At 43.0% G+C, this 20,061-nt stretch overlaps 2 protein-coding genes across 2 annotated transcripts; one reads left to right on the top strand and one right to left on the bottom strand.

Moving 5' to 3' along the window:
• Window positions 1-267: 267 nt before the first annotated feature.
• On the bottom strand, window positions 268-10,607 carry LOC139421320 (aconitate hydratase, mitochondrial-like). Its single transcript, XM_071172084.1, has 16 exons — window positions 10,286-10,607; window positions 8,616-8,758; window positions 8,096-8,354; window positions 7,489-7,581; window positions 7,084-7,242; window positions 6,801-6,951; window positions 6,532-6,636; window positions 6,296-6,387; window positions 6,079-6,184; window positions 5,702-5,859; window positions 5,419-5,604; window positions 5,043-5,321; window positions 4,595-4,786; window positions 4,345-4,477; window positions 3,814-3,935; window positions 268-3,694 (listed from the first exon to the last, which is right to left on the bottom strand). The coding sequence occupies exons 1-16, from the start codon at window positions 10,319-10,321 to the stop codon at window positions 3,563-3,565; spliced, it is 2,346 nt and encodes a 781-aa protein (XP_071028185.1). The 5' UTR covers window positions 10,322-10,607; the 3' UTR covers window positions 268-3,562.
• Window positions 10,608-11,915: 1,308 nt separating this feature from the next.
• On the top strand, window positions 11,916-18,781 carry LOC139421319 (protein Tob2-like). The gene is made up of 2 exons (XM_071172083.1): window positions 11,916-12,130; window positions 13,786-18,781. Exon 2 carries the CDS (start codon window positions 14,063-14,065, stop codon window positions 15,275-15,277), a length of 1,215 nt encoding a protein of 404 aa, XP_071028184.1. The 5' UTR covers window positions 11,916-12,130; window positions 13,786-14,062; the 3' UTR covers window positions 15,278-18,781.
• Window positions 18,782-20,061: the final 1,280 nt, after the last annotated feature.

Raw genomic sequence — 20,061 nt, 5'->3', positions numbered from 1 at the left:
TAACATATTCACTGGCAACACAATGGTGCTGTAATGGAAAAACCCAGACACAGGTTTAGCCTAGTCATGGACTGAAAATAGCCATTGAAAGTACTTCATCCAGGACTAGGCTCAATCTGTGTCCGGGAAACCGCCTCTATTATGACTAAGGGATACTATATTCACAGTGCTGAATTGTGTAGTATTTTAACTGTATTACTTGTACAGTAACTAAAAAAAATGCTGAATTAAATCTAATTCAACTTTCAAAAAATAAAAATTAGAACAAAGATTTTATTCATCTTTATTAAATATTAATTTACCACATGAAATATTCTAAAATCTCTTTTTAAATCTTGCACGCTATGAAACTGCAAGCATTCAAATCACCTAATACAAAACCAACTTTAAAATCAAAACAAATACAGAAAATCCGTGAAGTGGAATTCACCACTTGAGATTACATTAAATAAAACCTGTCAATGGGTTTCTACATTTAAATTGTTTGCAGTGTCTGAACAAAATTTGCATTCTTATGAAGTCAATCATTGACAGTGTTTCTAAATGGAAAATAAATAGCTAGGCCAATAAAACAAAGCAGTTCAGGATTTGGATTTCCTGAAGACAACTTAAAGAGTACAACTAAGCGTTTGCTTTGTCACAGTAGCATTTCAGAAACTCTGATTTAAACCAGGGATCAACATATTGTATACTGCTTCACGGGTGGCTGTTATTCTTATGAATTACAATGCAAAGGAACGGTTCCATTTAGAGACTGCATTAAATACTTGGGAATTTAAGACTGTATGAATTTCTTTTTAAAAGCCACACAACTAACAAACTTAAATGCTGCTGGCATTACACTGGTCATCTTCATACTCAAACATGGGGTTCATAGACATGAAGAAATTAAACAGAATGGCAAACCTTTGTAACAACACTTATGTTTGTTTTAGTATGTAATGGAGCATTTTCATGAGGCATCTTTGGCGATTAACTTCAGTAAACAGACCAGAGAATTCATCAGCAATATGTTAACTTTGCTAAGGTTAAGCAAATACCGAATTAGTATAACAAGTTGGTTAATGTGCTCTAAACCGCATACAACATGGGTTAAAGTTGCAACGGTCTGGAGCCAATCCTGTTTCAAATCAGGGGTTCCTTCATCTGCATCAAATAACTTTAAAACAAAACCTAGGCATGTCTCACCTGACCAGTCTCTCCCTTTACATTGACAACTCCCAACATTCACCTGGGTGCAACACAAAGACGGACCACTGTACAGCACAGGTCCAAGAGCGACAAAACATTGAGACGTACAACCCTACTTTAATGCTTCAACAATAATGTACCTTTCATTTAAAAACCTCCAACCACCTGTTAATTAGTTTGACTAGTTGTGATACCCTTAGATTGGAGAGGGGGGAATGGAAAAACTATTTTAGGCTTCAGATTAACAAAAGATAATTGATGGGAGATTAAATGATTAGTTTGATACAGTGGGTTTATCAGAGAACGAAAGGCTCTGCATTCAACCAGGCAGCTACTGCCCACCCTCTCTCCATTTTATAATATAGTGCATATGTACACCTCTATATCACATTTACACACAGGCCCAAAACAAGTTCCTTTAAATACATTTGGGTTTGACAGAGCTATTGCCATTCATCTGAATATATTGTCACTGAAGTCAATATGCTAGTGGACAAAAATAGGCATTGCATTTCTACTTTCATTACACCCTACTGCAACTACAAAAACTGAGACAGTTAGCTCTTCAGTTCATCACTGACATGCAAAATAAACTGACATGAAAATAAATGTTGATTTGATAGCAACATTAATCATCTTGGCTCCGTGACCAAAGGATTTAATGGAAGTAGCCAATCCAAAGTAATCCCATGAATACTTTGACTATAACTTACTTTAAATTAGTCCTTAGTGACAAGACAACAAATGCAATGAATAGGTGGTCATGGCCCCCCCAAAGCCAACTTAAAACAGTCACACTTAAAGACTTAGCTGCAATATCCTCAAACACACAATGTACCATTTAAGTGGCAAAATGTAGATACAAAATGGCAAGAGTTTTAGCCAAATGTAATAACTTGAATCAGATAATGGTATACATTTCTCAAATTACATTTGTCATTGTATCCTGTTATTTCAAATGAAAAATCACATCCTTGCTTGAAGATGCTATGGAGTGCAGCATTTGCGATGTATAAGTGAAAGCGTGGATGAGTGTCTACAATACTACTACATATAGCGCTAGTGTACAGCAGTCTGGAAACTAGATTGTGCGTTCATTTTGTAAGAAGAGGTCCCTCAAGCTGTGCGTGGAGCTCTGGTATTACCAAGGACAGAGGAGCAGCACAAAGCCAGACAGGGATATGGACAGGCAATGGTCTGATTAGCTAGCTAACATATATGGACACGCACATGGAAAGTAATGGCAAGACTAGTACAACACAGCAGTCTGTAGCATTTTGCTCCCACCTACAAAGACACACAGAAAAGGGCTGCTAGGATCTAATATAACTTCATGCAATAGCCCTCAAGTAGAAACAAATGGAGCATGTGGAGAAAACAGCAGTAGAGATTTAAAGTGTGGAATCCAAAGGAGTGACAAACGGTACCCCAAATTCCATGGGTTAAGAGAAACGCCAGAAAAGGAAAACCCTACAGTATATGATTACACTACACTCTGTAGAAGGATTGACCTTGTCACTACAACCTGGTCCTGGGGCCACATAATCTAATGGTTCCATTGATGCCTTTAATCTACTCTGTGAACAGTTATTAGGCCTGGGTAACCAGGTTAGGCTACTTGCTCTCTAATCAATGACTAAAACGGATCAATTCAGGTCAGTCACAGGAAAAATGTGCAGCCCCTGAGGCCCACTAGAACTATGGTGGACTTAACTAAACAAATATTCACATTCATCTTCACTAGCAGTAATATTGAACTAACAAGAGTTGCAAATCATGGGAATGAGAAGGATACATTCAGTGAATTAAAATGTGCAACTGGGTTAACCAGCTCTGTCTGTGTTGGAGGAAACAAGTGGAGGTCCAGGTGCACAGCATAACACAACAACTATGACAGGGAAAGGAATGTGAGCAGGATTCAAGCTAGAGACCAGATATGGAGAGCTAGCAGTGTGTTTGTGAGGTAAGAATGAATTGAATACTGCCGCACTACAGTCAATGGCAAAAAGCGTGACAAATGTGATTTCTACACAAACGGAGTACTGCCAACAAGAGCAGTGCTGCCTAGAACAGGAACACTTAAATGCTATGCTGAAACAAAAACAAGGGTTCTTGTGTGTGTTATGTCAGAGTTTGTGTGTGCGTATACAGCTCTACCTGTCTGTGGGGAGAGCTTTGACAGTAATCCTGTATGTGTGCGCGAGCATTTCATCTGTACAGCGGCATGGGGTGTGGTTACGCTAGGCAGGCTGCTACCGCCCATTTCCCACCTCTGTGCACCCCCCCCCGAGTATCTCCAGGCCCGCCTCTCTCTGTGCTCCTCCGCCCCTCTGCCCCTCCTCCCTCCCTCCTCCGCCCCTCCTCCCTTCAGTTACTGAAGCTCCTTCATCCTGTTGAGGGCGCTGCCGGCGTGGAACCACTCGACCTGGTTCTCGTTGAAGGTGTGGTTCAGGGTGATTATGTCCTGGCTGCCGTCACCGTGCTTCACCACTCCCTTCAGGGGCTAGAGGAGAAAGACAGCTGGCCTGTAAGGCATCTGTGGAAAATACACATACTACCAAGTCCCATCCCCATTATATGGAGGGAAGTAATTTGGGTAGCTGAATGGTCAATGACGCTCACCTTGCCGGGGGCAAAGGTTGCGAGGCCTGTGATGGAGAGCTTGTCATCGGGGCGGATTTTGTCATAGTCGGTGGGGTCGGCAAAGGTCAAGGGCAGCATGCCCTGCTTCTTCAGGTTGGTCTCTGAGAAGAGGACAGAATGGCAATGAGGAGAAAAGAAAGAAAACAAGACAGACAAAAAGAAAGTGGGGAACAAGAGGGAGCTTTGGGAATTGGCTCGTATCGAGCTCCATTGTGTAAACAGAGAGGCCTTCTACCACAGCGGGGCAGTTCCATTACATGCCAAGTCAAGGTCATAGAGAACAATGTGCACATTCAAAGTGTGTGGGTGATCTTGTTTCTAACCACGTTTCCCCTCTTGTGCAATGGGTCTCATGATAGCTACATGAGCTCTGTCTCAACACAAATAGTCTCAGATTGAGCAGGTTCCCACCAAAAGCTTTTCCTCTCATGCTACCCACCCACGTTCCCCACCACACCCCTATACCCTGTCCTCTCTCTTGATGACTCCACTTGTAACATCTAAGCGTACCGTGGATCCTGGCGAAGCTCTTGACAAGGATGACCCTGCCTCCCAGGTGTCTGGGCTCCAGGGCTGCATGCTCTCTGCTCGAGCCCTCCCCGTAGTTGTCATCCCCCACAACCACCCACGACAGACCGTTAGCCTGGCGGGAGCAGAAAGGGAATATTTCTTAAAATCAGATTCTAATTTAAATATTGTCATTCTGGGACAGCCCAACAGCCTCTATAGGTCCTCTCCTGACAGTTACTGTCTGTCACACCTTGTAGTGGCGAGCCACGTCAGGCACGCCCCCGTACTCTCCCGTCAGCCGGTTCTTGATCTTGTTGACCGCGTCGTTCTCAATGTTGATTGCTCCAATGAGCATGTTGTTGGAGATGTTGTCGAGGTGACCGCGAAACTTGAGCCAGGGGCCAGCAGCGCTGATGTGGTCTGTGGTGCACTTGCCTTTCACCTGCGGAACAGGAAGGAAGAAAAGAGACCGTAGGGTAAATGGCAATCCAAATGTGGCACCACATGCCTGAACAACCATCTGCCAACTCAGTGGTTTCTAAGTCTCTAATAATTAGAATGTAATGCCACTGTTGAAGGCCTCTCAATTCCAACCATGGTCCTTGGTGGAGGATAGAACTCAGCCAAACAGTGAGAAGAGGCCTTCCTCATCATATAGCTATCTTGACATCTCCTCTACACCTCTCCCCTTCCCTCACCTTGATCAGCACTTGCAGGTCCTCAAGGTCCTTGCCGTTCCACTTGTCAAAGGGCTCCAGCAGCTGCAGGCGGGTGCTGGTGGGGCTGACGTCCACCATAACGGAGCCGCTCTCGGCAGGGGGGTGTTGGTAGGTGTCCTGGCCAGGGTCAAAGTCACGGGCAGGCAGCTCGTCGCCATTGGGTGGCTCCAACTTGAATTTCTCACCATTGGCCGCGGTGAGGTAGTCAGTCTCAGGATCGAACTTCAGGGTACCAGCGATGGCCAAGGCTGTGACAATCTGTATAGGAAGAGAGAGGGTTATTAAGGCAGTTACAGGGGGACATAGTGTGGACGTCATTATATAAGAAGTGTGTGTGTGCTGTAATTATTGGTACCTCAGGAGATGTGACGAAAGCATGAGTGGCAGGGTTGGCATCATTCCTGGAAGTGAAGTTCCTGTTGTAGGAGGTGACGATAGTGTTCTTCTCCCCCATCTTCACATCCTTCCTGTCCCACTGGCCAATGCAGGGTCCACAAGCATTAGCAAGGACCACTCCACCCACATCCCTCAGGATCTTAGACTGAAGGAGAAAAAACAAACATAAGAATGTACCTACAAATCAAGTAAAGAGCAACTAGTTTGGCAATGGACATTTTTCCCAAAAGGTTTGAACTCACAAAGCCATCCCTCTCGATGGTGGCGCGGATCTGCTCAGAGCCGGGGGTGACTGTGAACGCAGCCTTGCACTTCAGGCCTTTGTCTAGGGCCTGCTTGGCCAGGGAAGCAGCGCGGCCCATGTCCTCATAGCTGGAGTTGGTGCAGCTGCCAATCAGACCTAGTGGGACCACAAGGGACCACCGGAAATCAGGTTAATAAAGACAGGAGAAACGCAGGGGATTTTAACAGTCATGTAAATCTGCCTGCAAATATATGATAATGAAATGTTACTGTACTTTCCTATTATAGGGCTTTCCTTTAATATTAACAGAGAGCAAAATGTATACTTTTAAGGGAGTGTTAAAGATACCGTGTGACTGCTGGTGCTGATACTGACCCACTTTGACCTCCAAGGGCCAGCCGTTCTTTTCAGCCACAGCACCAATCTCAGACACTGGGTGGGCCAGGTCAGGAGTGAAGGGCCCGTTGATATGGGGCTTCAGCTGCCAGGGACAGAAGACAGACAAACAGTTAGCATTGACAATGTGTGTTATTTCTTGAAAATATATTATATAGAAGTAATGGATGTCAGCCTAATAACAGAGTGGACTCACCTCACTCAAGTTGATCTCAATGACATGGTCGTACTTGCAGCCTTTGTCAGGGACCAAGTCATCCTTATGTTCGTCAGCCAGGGCAGCGATGTCTGAAAGTAGATGGAAAAAGTCCAAAAGAGAAAACAAAAATGCTAAGGCTTTATGTGTATCAGTGGCTGCGAAACTGACACAGAACATATTGTGCAATAACAGGCTTTACAAATATTCCAGAATGTCTTATTGTGAGTACTAACCTGCACGTCCAGTCTTATTCAGGTAAGTCTTCATGCGGTGGTTGTAGGGGAAAACAGAGGTGGTGGCCCCAATTTCAGCTCCCATGTTGCAGATAGTTGCCATACCTGCAACCAGGAGGTGGGAAAAGTCACTTCAAGTTTCTATGTAAACTAGCACCAAATCAAGACCAAACCACTGGACAAACAACTGAAACAAGCCGTGTTAAAACAAACAGCATAGAGTAGTTTACTCACTAGTTCAGGTAAACCTTACTATCTTTTGGCCTCACCGGTGCAGGAAATGGAGTCAACGCCTGGGCCATGGTACTCCACGATGGCTCCAGTGCCCCCTTTCACTGTCAGGATACCAGCCACCTTCAAGATAACATCCTTGGGAGAGGTCCAGCCCGATAGACTACCAGTCAGCTTTACTCCAATCACCTGATGGGGAGGATGGAGTTATTACTACATTTGTGAAAGGTCTGTTTTTTTTAAAAATACATGTAGGAAGGAGATAGATACATGAGTGGGTGAAGGGAATGTAGTGAGGTGGTTCACTGTCATGCAGCTCACATTGGGACACTTGAGCTCCCATGGGATACCAGCCATGACGTCGACAGCATCAGCGCCACCCACTCCGATGCAGATGGAGCCCAGGCCGCCCCCATTAGGTGTATGGGAGTCTGTGCCAATGAGCAGGACTCCTGGGTAGGCATAGTTCTCTAGAATTATCTGTCAAGGGTAAGTGAAATATGTTAGCCAATGCACAACAATCCTTTGAAGTATTGATCTCAATAACGTCGAGATCTGAATGTATAACAGGTTTGATATCACGAGTGAACAATATATTCTGCTACTCGTTTCACAGCAGTATTCCTGAGCTCCAATCTAGTTGTTAATCTAAGTTCAGAAGTGGATATTGTTCAAATACAAAATTAGTCTCATGGCAGCTCAATCTAACCAGTTTAGTTCCAGTACCTGGTGAATGATTCCAGAGCCTGGTTTCCAGAAGCCAACTCCATATTTGGCTCCAGCTGTCGCCAGGAAGTTGTAAACCTCCTGATTCACTTCCTGGATTAAAAAGGACCAGGGAGAAGAGTTTGGGGTGTCAGTTGAGGAGAATATATTTTTAGCCGGTAGTCCCCTTTATGTAACGTTCACAGCACATATTTGGCTGCAGACCTTAATTCCCCTTTAATCCCTGTCCCTCAATTTGACCTCTGGAATTGGATGTAGTAAGTGTCACCCATGCTAAATATTCCTCAGGGCTTCGCTTTGTCTAAAAAAATATGTGATGCTGTGTGTGTGTGTGTGTGTAGCAGTTAACCAACATTCCCTCTCATTTGGGTCATCTTGGCCCCAATGCAATACTTATGGTAGGCCGTCATTGTAAATAAGAATTTGTTCTTAACTGACTTGCCTAGTTAAATAAAGGTTAAATAAACTTTTGGTTACCCCTAGGAACTTGTGATACCATGGAAAAGATGATCCCTCTGAAGAACACCCTAAATCTCAGCCAACAGAAATCAGCTGGAGCCCAAAAACATCTGGACAGGCCCTTGAGTTTCCTCTGCTCCCTACTGACCTTGGCCCTCTTTAGATCCTCGACCCCTCCGATCTGCGCCTCAATCAGGTGGTCACAGTGGATGGTTGAGGGCACGGCCACCTTGGGCAGGCCGCTGCTGATGAACTGTAGCATGGCCATCTGGGCCGTGGCATCTTGCATGGCCACACGGTCCGGACGCAGGCGCAGGTAAGTGCGGCCCCTGGCAATGTCCTGTCCCACAGGGTCATCCAGGTGACCGTACACAATCTTCTCCGACAAGGTGAGGGGGCGATTGAGCCTGAGGTGAGAGGAGGGCGGGGATTGGAGGCCACTGTGGCTAGAATTTAACTTCTAAAATACATTTTAAAAAGGTTAACTCACTAGGAGGAATGCTTTGTAATCTAAAGTTGGCTCAGTGTCGCTGAACATGAGAAGTCTACACACTAACATGTCAAAGGATTTAGTGAGCAGTTGTAATGGGCATGTCATAGTAGTAGTGGTTATTAACAGAGGAACACTGAGGAGCGCTGGGTATGAGGTTGGAAAGGTAGCTACTGACCTCTTGCGCACAATGTCGATGTTCTCATGCAGCTTCTCATAGCTGATGCTGGTGCCAGGCTCAAAGCGGCTCATGGCCACCTTGGCTTTGGCATTGAAGGCTGCCGAAACATGGAGACGCCTTGCCCCTTCTCCAAGGACAAGCTAAAGGAAAGGGGGGTACATTTTTAGTAATGATACATCAAACTTGGAAACATGTTCATCATCATGGAAGAGGATAGAGGGGCTTTAAAGTTCCTAATCATTGCAAACATAGGACCTAGTCTCCTCAAACTCAACTCTGGACCTCAAAGCCAGTTCCACTGCGTTCTCATAACTGTACCATGTGGGTGCAATTATCAGGTAGATCAGAAAACCAGCAGGTTCCAGACCTTGTAGGGTAAGAGTTGAATTTCCCCGACCTAGTCTATAGCCTAATGACCAGAAAGTTTAAACAGAGACATATAGGATTCATACTCTCAGAGAACAAGATAAAGTTTCACTTGACTCATGTTCAAAGTGTTAGGCTCTGTTATTATGGGGGTCATTTCAAGTAAACATGTTGGCATTATCAACAGAGAGGCCCAGACAGACAACATTATGGATTTTCATGCTGGTTGAAGAATCCCAAAGCCAAATAAAATAAAATAGTTTTTTTTTTTTTAAACACAAAAAAACAAGGCCACCATAAAATTACTCATCTACAATCTGCATGATCTCCATGTGACTTATGTTCCATCACCTCTGACACAATGGAGACTGACAGCAAGACTAATAAAGTAAAAACTAGATCATTGCATTACACTAAGTAAATCTGTCAGCCAGCTAGCTACCTGTCACTCATTTTCCCAAATACACAGCACCTAAAGTTTAGAATGAGTAGCCTAACTGTTGGTTACACATTAGCTACACATTAGCTACACATTAGCACAACAGACAGCTCAAGTAGCCTAACCTAGTTATGATTTTCAACATTGCATCTTCAACACAGCCAATCGTCCTCAATAAGATGTTAATCAGCCTGTCTAACTTGAGTTATCTAGAGTAAAAAGACGTAAAGCAAATGGTATATCACATCCAACTGAGAAAAATCAGTAATGTTAATTTGCCGAATCAAATATAAATCTACCTCATATTAGCAGGCCCTTGGACAAATATCTTTACAGACGTAGCAGAACAGTATTAGACAGTGTCCATTCAGATAATTTCATTAGGTTTTTATAAGATCATATCATGTTCAATTACATTTCTAAATGTGGTGCCGCATTGTCCGACATCGTGATTTTACTAAATCTGTTATTAGGCGTGGAAATCAGACAAGTGCGCACTTAACTTCAGTAACCTTGAATCACCTTGCTAACAGCTGGACATTTGGTGCAATTTGAAGTATCCAATTTATTGCATTTCGACAACACATTGTATTGTAATCCAGCATTATAGATAAAGCATAATTATACACTTCCCAGACTAACTTTTAGCCGTTGCATGGAGCGCTAGTTAGTGACGTTAACAGTCTACTGGGACACCGCGACCAAACGACAAATCCGCTAAAATGGATTGTTTACAATATTGATTATTTAAAAAAAATATCGTTGTGGACAACAATATCTCGTAATTAATTTTTAACTGAGCATTTGTACTTAATGCATAGTGTTGAATATATTTATTAATATAAAATAAAGTTGTACTTACCCGAAGCCGAGTGACAGTCATACAGTAGGACGCCATTTTGTTCACTGACAAAGCTGTGTTGCTAATTTAAACGCGTCCATTTTTTTTGTCCTGACAGGTGTGTTAAAACTGCCTACAAGTGTATATCTCTGTGAATCCTTACGACTGACTCTAATAACGCAATGTCAAAATATAATATTTCCATACAATTATCAAAGTGGTTCCAATAATTAAAGTGATAACAATAATGATCAAAGTGGTTCCAATAATGTAAGTGTTTAGTGTTTAGTACTTATCTGTAAGGTTGTTGTCATCAGCTCCCTATAATAAACTATGCCTAGTTAGCGTACAGTTGATGCACTTTTACAGTTTAAAAGGGTCTATTTTACCTAACTAGGCAAGTCAGTTAAGAATAAATTATTATTTACAATGACGGCCTAAGAACAGTGGGTTAACTGCCTTGTTCATGGGCAGAACGAGAGATTTTTACCTTGTCAGCTCGGGGATTCGAGCTACCAACCTTTCGGTGACAAGCCACTAGGCTACCTGCCGCCCCATGAGAACACCAGCCGCACCATTAGGCTAACTGCCGGCTATGAGTTTTACTGATGCAAATTAATTGGACATATTTACATAGTACCACTGATGACAATGACTGATGTGGCACAGCAGTCATATAATTAAGTTCCTGAAGAAGGTATTTTGACAGAGAAATTGGAATCTATAAAACTAATTATAATAATTACTTTTAAGAATACTCATTACTCAGTATATTTCTTCCAGTACCTGTCCTGGTCCTGGACCAATGATGTGTCCAAATATTTTCCTTTTTAATCACTTTCCTTATATGGCTATAGATTGTTGTTGCATATTCAAAAATATAGCATATCAAATAAAAGAAAAATACATTAAAAATTATGTCAACAGTTAGAAAACAATTCTTAGTTTTTGAAAAGTAGGGTTCACTCTGGGGGAGAAAATAGAAAAAAAGTAGAAACCTTGCCAATCTTACATGGTAACTTTACAGCCTTATGTAATTTTATCTGCAGAATGATTTCCCAAAACAAGTTTCAGCGGGAAATTCAAGCAAATATTGTAAATAACGCAATATGTTTGGAACGACATTACCCACAACTCCTGCAAAACGTCATATCACTTACTTGCTGACTGGACACCCTTTTTGCAGCCCAATAAAATACGGGTCCTCCCCCTTCTCAGCCAATAGGGACTCTGTTGCTATCACCGCTTATATTTTTAGCAATGGCACAGTACTTACTTGGAGTTACAAATATCCGTTCGCCAACTAAACTAGGATTTCGCTTTCTGGTTTTGTAGAGCCATGGATGTAATTGTGTGGCTCATGGGTGGGGAAAAATAAAGAAAATGCATTTTGTTATTTAGCATCGTGGTTCATACCAATATGTTCAATCATAACTGCCATAATTTGCAATCCTCAATTACCCGTAACCTATTTCATATGATTTACTTATTCTTGAAACTATAGGCTTATTACTGAGGGTCGACTATTCTCTCCTAGGAGTGTATGAGTTTATTTGATAGTGTCCATTACAAAAGTATCAAGAAAGTAGTCCCTATTCAGACCAACGTCATAGAACAGGGGGTGTGGGCGAAATAGTCCTGTATAAATGCGCAAGGTTGTCAAACACTAAAGTTTTCTCGGGCAGTTTTTTGTCATCCTGTCGGTTGTGGAAATGGAGACCGTATGAAGAGAATACGTTTCAATACCCATTTAACACACCACATTATATCTGCCTCTAAACAACTACTTTGAAAAGCCACATCACCTTCAAATGCAATGTAAAATACGGGAATTAAAACCGCAGGAACTGAACACAAGCTGCATTAGTAAGTATACACAGCGTCCGCATATAAACATGTATGGCATTGACATACATTTTTATTTATCTGCCATAACCGTACATTTGGCTAGATGGTGCATCCTCATGATTTAATCAAAGAGGCTTTAGGACTCTCAAAATATACCCTGCCTTTTGAGAAACAGACTGTAATTGGTTCTGTCATCCATTTTAGATTCTGTTTATTTTTATTTTTAGACAGACCCACTCAAACTCGTATTTGAGATTCGAGTCGTGTTTATTCTTCTCATATACAGCTAATCCATTTCTTCCTGTTTTCGGGCAGGACCAATTTATGATTGAGCTATTGTAGTCCTGCTCATGTGTCGATATAATGACATGAGACTGCAACATTCACCACTTTATTAGTCTCCTTACAAATTGGCATTGTAAATAAATGAAGGTCTTCCAGTTTGTTAGAATAGTGTATGTGTCCTTATTAGGGAAATGTGTTCTGTTACTATATACAGCTATAGTTTTCACTTGAATAAGCTTGCCACGTCGTTACAGTGAGTGGACAGATGTGTGCTTTATGGTGGTGATGATGCACTGTAAACAATGTCAACTATCAGATTAGGTCATGTAGCTACTGTTGGCTTGTGTAGTCTACTTAGTAGTAGGACACAACCATGACAAACAAACATGTTCATGGTTGAGTAATGTTGCATTAACTAATACAGTGTATGCATTATAGGTCAATTGTCAAAATTAACTAGGATCCATTTTGATACATGACAGGTTTTACTTTGTACTGTACGTAAAGTCCCAGCTGCATATGAAAAGATGAAAAAACAGCTTTGTAGGGATGACATTGAATGACATTGGATATGGGAAATTACTATGGTGGTTAATGCTTTTTGAAGCTGTACTGTAAACTTAATTATCATTGATTTAAATGTAGTCATGAAAGTTTGTTTGCCGTCTGCCAAACATCTCCAATTGAATGGTTTCACACCTCTCCAAATTAGCTTCTTCATAGATTTAACACAAGTAAAATACTGTCTTAAATAAGAAGCGAAGTCAGGTTGTGTATTGTATCTTGTTCTTGCCCATCTTCTAGCCATCGATGCAATGTTCTGCCTGCAAACAGAGTAGCTATATCTCATATCAATAATTCTATTTTTTCTCAAGCTAATCTGATTCACAATATAAAATTCATCGTCCTTGATGCATACATTATAACCATGTTCTCGTAGATCTCAAGTATACAGTTGTTAAATTTAGCTTGCTGGGTAATCCTGCCTGCTGGGCAATGTTTATGGTGCGTAGGTGGACTATGTATTGCACGTGTTGTGATGACGTTAATAGTGCTGCATGTTGGGAAATGGTGTCTTTTATGCACTGTAGCCAGTACCTTGCCACTTACAGTATGCAAAACATGCCTACATGTGAACTGTACACCCACAGCCTTCTCTCGCACCTACACTGTTTGATTTTGAACTTTCTCTAATTGTGTAATCCTGAGTAGTGAAGCATCTGGCAGAAGCAGATGATCATGGTTTTCTGCCTTGATCACTGCAGCTGTTACTTCCCTCCATGTTGGCTGGCTAACCCATTCACTCTCTCATTATCCCTTCTGTTGAACCTATTTGGTCTGCCTTTTATCTTCCTAGAAATAACACCATGTTTTTATTTTTCCACCAGTTGGACTCCTCATCTCGTTACCTGTCAAGTCTTGTTACCTGGCAACTGAAAACAACTGGTTGGACTAGGTTTTGGCCTCCTGGCCACCAAGTCTGTCCATGTTGACCACCCAGGAAGAGGTTTACAGATTCTGCCGGATTTCAACTGACCTGCAGTACATGTAGTGGAGAAGAAAACATCAGACCTCTACAAGCCAGAGATAACTGTTCCAGTATAGTCTAATTTTGGGCTTGATTTGAATACCTGGCTATCCAGACTGCATTGGCCAGATACAGTCATGCAGCTAGAGGTAAAGGTAGCTCTGAATTTCATTGTGTCCTACCTGTACAACAAACTGCCCCGTCGTCGTGCTGACCTCTTCGGGGAGGAGTTGGAGCGGATACTGTTGTCGCGCTATGAAGGCCACTGGTACCCTGAAGCTCCTCTGCGGGGCTCTGCCTTCCGCTGCCTGCACCTAGGGGCCCCCAGGGACCCAGTGGTGGAGCTAGCTGCCAGGAGAAGTGGACTGGACACAGAGGAAGTGCGTGCCAATGTCCCCCCTGAGCTGAGTGTGTGGATCGACCCCTATGAGGTGTCCTACCAAATCGGGGAGAATGGAGCCGTTAAGGTCCTGTACTTGGAGGATCCATCTGGTTTAGGTGGGGAAGGCGAAATGGTGGAAGTAGTAAGTGGAGTGAGTAAAGGGGACATGGAGGTAGAGGAGGCCAAGAGCTTAGGTTTCAACCCTGAGGCCCAGGTGTTTGTTCCAATTGGAGCCCAGATATCTCCAGTTCTGCTTCCTTCCCTCTCCAGCTCACCCACACCTCTCTCAGCCTCATCATGCCCAGTGATTTTCAGCTATCCCAGCTCCAGCACACCCACGAACCCAACGGCCCACTCTAACACATCCACACCTTCCCCTCCAAGTGGGGCACTCCCTTACCTCCCCTCTCAGCAGCCAACAACCGCACTGCCCAGCACCCGTCTACCGCTGCAGCCCATCACCTTCACCACGGCCAGTTTTGCCGCCACAAAATTTGGCTCCACTAAGATGAAGAAGTGTGGTGGTTCCGGATCGGCTGGCGGCTCGGGTGTAGGCGTGCCCCCGCCACAGAGGATGCTCGCCCGTTCCCCTACCAACATCTCTCCCCCTGGGCTGCTGAAACACAAGCCCCTCTCAGTCTCCCTGCACTCCCTGGGGGCTCAGATCCCCAGCCAGCTCTCCCCTAATGCCAAAGAGTTTGTTTACCCGGCATCCCCAGGGCCCCTATACTTTGACAACGATGCTCTGCCCATACTACCACACTCAAGCCCCTTCCAGCACCCTCACCCCACCCTCTCCCACCCCTCATTTGAGCCATTCTCCAGCCCCCCACCTGGTCCAGCTGTTGGCATCATTGGTGGTAGCGGTGAGATTTCTTACATTGAGAAGCCCTCATTTGTGGAGGGTATAGGGGGGTATAACCTGCAATATCCCAGCCAGGCCTTCCAGCCGGTGGTGCTGGCCAACTAATCCTTTCTTATGAGTATTTCTGTTGCAGCAGTAGGGCAGTAATGCTCAAGTATTTTTTTTTTGAAAATTGTTCTTACTGATACTACAGCGTAGAATTCGTTTTATTACTACTACAACCTCCACTATATATTTCAATATGATTATTTCCATATCATTCATGATCTTTTTTTGTGGATTTTGATTTCAGTTTCTCTAACCAGAGGAGTAACCAGCCTCCTATTGCACATACATCATTTTCATTGAATGTTCAGCAGAGTAAAATGCCCTTCAGCTTTGGCCTATTGACAGCAGTATGGTAGTTATGCTGTGAAAAAGGACCAATGTCCTGTAAAATGGCTTTGGAAAGCTTAGCGCTTTGCAATCTGCTCGGCCTTAGTTACCAAAAATGCACAGAGGGGTTTGTGTGGGTTTGGTGATGTCTTATTCATGCTAACAAGTGTTAAATGTGCTCTTCTGTGGCTTATGGTCATTGTGAATATAGTGAGTCTGTTACTAGAGCCTTGAAACATGTCTGAATTGGTTTTGCGTGAGGTATCAGTATTTGCCATTCAACAGCTCTGAAATCTGGTCATGGACTTGTTTAGAAAGGGAGCCTGTGTGTAGTGTCTTGGGAAAGGGGAGGGTTTAATGTGCAGGGTATGAGGAAATGTATCTGTCATGACAGGAATAATTACTGCCAGGGAGGTCAGCGAACCTTGGTGAATGTGAGGAAAGTTGATCTTTGTCTTCGGATATAATGATGTACTAATCTCACACAGACACACACAGACCGGATCTGTCAGCTGTGTGTGAAGGTGAACGGGCGTTGTTGGAGGGGAATAGGATGCTGCTAAGCAATGGGGATTGTGATGAATGGCTTAGCGTGAATATGAAGGAGAGGTCTTACTCGTGAGAGAGTGAGGAGAGGAAAAAGGGATGGCAAGGCAGGGGCATCGATGACATTTAAACACTTTTTGGCATCTTGGGTGCAATGGCTTTAGACTGACGCTTTAAAACCCGGAGCACGTTTCTGTAGAACTTTAGTGGCGTTGCAGCCAAAGGCCCACGCTAGGTCCCCTGCTCTTTAACCCCTTAATTATCTCTGTTCCAGTTGCTGCTCCAGTGGGAGACCAGCATCATATAATGAAAGCTGTTTTCCTTTTCAATTTCCAGGACTATGAATGTTAACTAAACCTGTGTTTTTGTCACTTTATGATGCCATGTCAGATCATTCTCATGTAGGTGGTGGTGATACCCTGGCTCCATATAGGTAATCGAGGGGGCAGTAATTGTCACCAGGGTTCAGGCAGCCCCCACCTTTCCTTTTGAGCCATCCAGCACTTTATATTATTGGGCTATAGATGCCATGTGACCCCCCCCACCCCCACCAGTCATGTAAGGCGCTAAACATATTTTTTTTCTTCTTATTGGCCCATTATGTTCCAGCTGCATCTGCTAAGAAATGTTGGTTCTGTTCCAATGAGATTTGTATTTGGATAGAAGGGGGAGTGTCCCTATCCATCTGAATGTTTTCTAGATTGTGCCATGTTAACATCTGTGTATAAGCTAACATAAGTACACTGGTAATTGCTGTGATTGTTGGTCATATGCGTGTCATTCAAACTGTTTATTTATCTTTCCGTCCAGGGGTTGGGAGGGGATCTCTTTATAAATGTAATGGTTGTGAGGGAAGGGGTCATTTTTACATTTGTAATTTATTTTAAAATTTCTATATTTTTCCTATGTTTTTTTCAAAAGTAATTAAGTACATTTGTAAAGTTGAGAGCGAGATGTTATAACAGTAGGAATATGTATATATTATGTTCAGGTTTCCTTTGTTTAGTTATGTGGTGAAGTTATTTTTTACAAAAATAACTAAATATATATGCAAGTTGGGAATAAAAATAAAGATGTATAAAATAAAGTATTGAATGTGGATTGTACCTTGTACAGAATTTGTCCAATAAAAGACGGGTAAATGTAATTTGTTAAATTGGGGTTTTGAAGAGCTTCAGAGATGAATGTTTACAATGGGTGGAGAGTCTGACAGCATCATTTTCAGTCTGTTTCTAAGGGCAGTCTGATAACTTGTGTAAGATTTCTGTTCCTTCATAGTTTATACACTTAAACCAAAATCTCCATTTAAACCAAATCCCCTTAGTAGTGCTCATATGTTACTAATTTTGTCCCTTATTCATTCATATTCCATCTACATATTGTCCAGTGCCATACATCTTTGCTTTATACCACTAACCTTATTTGTGTGTTTGAACAGTCCTACTGTGACTGAATTGGCTGCCCATTTCATTCTCACACAGACTGAGGGAAAGCAAAAAACCCGTTCCTGCAGTCTAATCCTTGATGAGTATTCACCTCACGTCCATTTTGTGGTAACATTCCCCTGCTCCCGCTACTATAGCCATAACTAAGACTGTCTTTACTCACAGACACTGACCCTGGTCCAGTGCAATGTGTAACTAACGCCATATTTTAGACCACAATTGTGGGGTGGGGGGGGGGGGAGGGGGGTCTTAGCCCTTTTAAACCACAAATATTCCAATACATTTCTTCAAGTCAAGAGTTTCAAGTAGGTTTAGGAGGAGGATCGTCATTGAATGTGCTGTTTATTATGATCAGTGAGTGGTCAATCCTGGTGGACAGGCTCGTGATGGATAGAGCTATTTTTTATTTGTGCTTGTTGATTCAGTGAGATGTTTGGTTTCCAAAATCCCTACGAGCATCCCAAAGTGCTGCTGCCCCCCATTGCTTAAATAATGGTCAGATTACTCTTGGTAATCGGATGTGTGCTGTATATAATTCCCTGTGCCTGCAAAGCAGGTCTGGAGGTTTGAGTGGTGGCTTGGAGGCCATGTTGCGGTCACTGACTGCCAATGGGAAGGCCAGAGGACTGTGACGTTTGAGGGATGGGGGCTGCTCTACTTGGAAGCTCTGATGGATTACAGGAAGACTATAAATATTGTTTCACATTGGCTTTTTGGTCACAGGATGGACAGTGTTTTGTTGCAGTATAGTGGTTGGCTGTTGGCATACGTCTTGCATTTAAAAATGAGTAACAGATTACACTATCCTCTCCAAGTATTGTAATTAAAAATACTTGGTTTTTAAATCCACACTAAAAGCAGGCTGTTCTACCACCAGGATTGAATCAAAGTGAGAAACAGAGTTTTGTATTCTATCTACGTGTGTTTTATTTAACACTTTGGAATATTTTGTTGTAATAAAGAAGTATTTTCTATTTAACATTTAAGAATAAATGGATATAATTGAAAAGTAAGATATATTAATATAGTACTTTCTCTTGTGTGTATTTTGTTATAATTTTCCTATTTCGTATCTGATCTGTACACCCTGTAGATGTATATGAACCTTTCACTACTGAAATGCAATGACCTGTTTTCTGTGCTCCCCCATGGGAATGGGGACTTACTACTGCACTTTCTTATTGTATCAGATTATTTTTCAAGTTTGTAATAAAACAATTGCAAAAGTCAGCATGGAAAATAATACAGTTCTCTTGTCATTTTTGTCTTTCAGTTTGTCAAATGTGACAAATCCTGGCAAAATAATTATTACAAAATTATTTAGAATAGTGTCTGTTGGCCTTCTTGTGATCATGAATTCTTCTAGTATTAATGTTCCCCTGCGGTATAAAAAGCCCTCGCTAGGTTGTAGAAAATAAACATGTATTTCATAGCATTGCAATGCGTTCTAATATTGATGTAAACAAATTGAAGTCTGATTAATAATTCAACCCAGATATGAAAACCTCAAATAGCTCATCTCACAAACTCTTCTACTTAGACCCCAGACAAATATTGCCTAATCACCTAGAAATATGGCCGGTGGATTATTTTGATTGTGTTAGTATATCTGTCAGATGTTTGCATGACTCCCTGTTGTGACTCCACTCATCTCTGCTCCCCTATGGCGTGTCAATGTTTGGCATTAACATGCTTGGTCAGCTACTCCTTGGCTCCCTTTATCTCCTCACCGCCCACTCACCACATCTCATTCCCCTCCATCGCCCTCTCATCTTCCCTTTATCTCCTCACCGCCCACTCACCACATCTCATTCCCCTCCTCCATCACCCTCTCATCTTCCCTTTATCTCCTCACCGCCCACTCACCACATCTCATTCCCCTCCTCCATCACCCTCTCATCTTCCCTTTATCTCCTCACCGCCCACTCACCACATCTCATTCCCGTCCTCCATCACCCTCTCATCTTCCCTTTATCTCCTCACCGCCCTCTCACCACATCTCATTCCCCTCCATCACCCTCTCATCTTCCCTTTATCTCCTCACCGCCCTCTCACCACATCTCATTCCCCTCCATCACCCTCTCATCTTCCCTTTATCTCCTCACCGCCCACTCACCACATCTCATTCCCCTCCTCCATCACCCTCTCATCTTCCCTTTATCTCCTCACCGCCCACTCACCACATCTCATTCCCCTCCTCCATCACCCTCTCATCTTCCCTTTATCTCCTCACCGCCCACTCACCACATCTCATTCCCCTCCATCACCCTCTCATCTTCCCTTTATCTCCTCACCGCCCACTCACCACATCTCATTCCCCTCCATCACCCTCTCATCTTCCCTTTATCTCCTCACCGCCCTCTCACCACATCTCATTCCCCTCCATCACCCTCTCATCTTCCCTTTATCTCCTCACCGCCCACATCTCATTCCCCTCCATCACCCTCTCATCTTCCCTTTATCTCCTCACCGCCCACATCTCATTCCCCTCCATCACCCTCTCATCTTCCCTTTATCTCCTCA

The sequence above is a fragment of the Oncorhynchus clarkii genome, chromosome 12 (assembly GCF_045791955.1).
Source record: "Oncorhynchus clarkii lewisi isolate Uvic-CL-2024 chromosome 12, UVic_Ocla_1.0, whole genome shotgun sequence".
NCBI lineage: Eukaryota > Metazoa > Chordata > Actinopteri > Salmoniformes > Salmonidae > Oncorhynchus > Oncorhynchus clarkii.
This window is presented reverse-complemented; position numbering and strand designations above follow the sequence as displayed.

Coding starts and splice junctions, on each gene's coding strand:
- LOC139421320 (XM_071172084.1), bottom strand. CDS start 10,321: ATGGCGTCCTACTGTATGACTGTCACTCGGCTTCGG. Junction 5,860..6,078: donor GCCCTTGGAGGTCAAAGTGG/GTCAGTATCAGC, acceptor TGGTCCCACTAG/GTCTGATTGGCAGCTGCACC. Junction 4,787..5,042: donor ACCTGCAAGTGCTGATCAAG/GTGAGGGAAGGG, acceptor CCTGTTCCGCAG/GTGAAAGGCAAGTGCACCAC.
- LOC139421319 (XM_071172083.1), top strand. CDS start 14,063: ATGCAGCTAGAGGTAAAGGTAGCTCTGAATTTCATTGTGTCCTACCTG.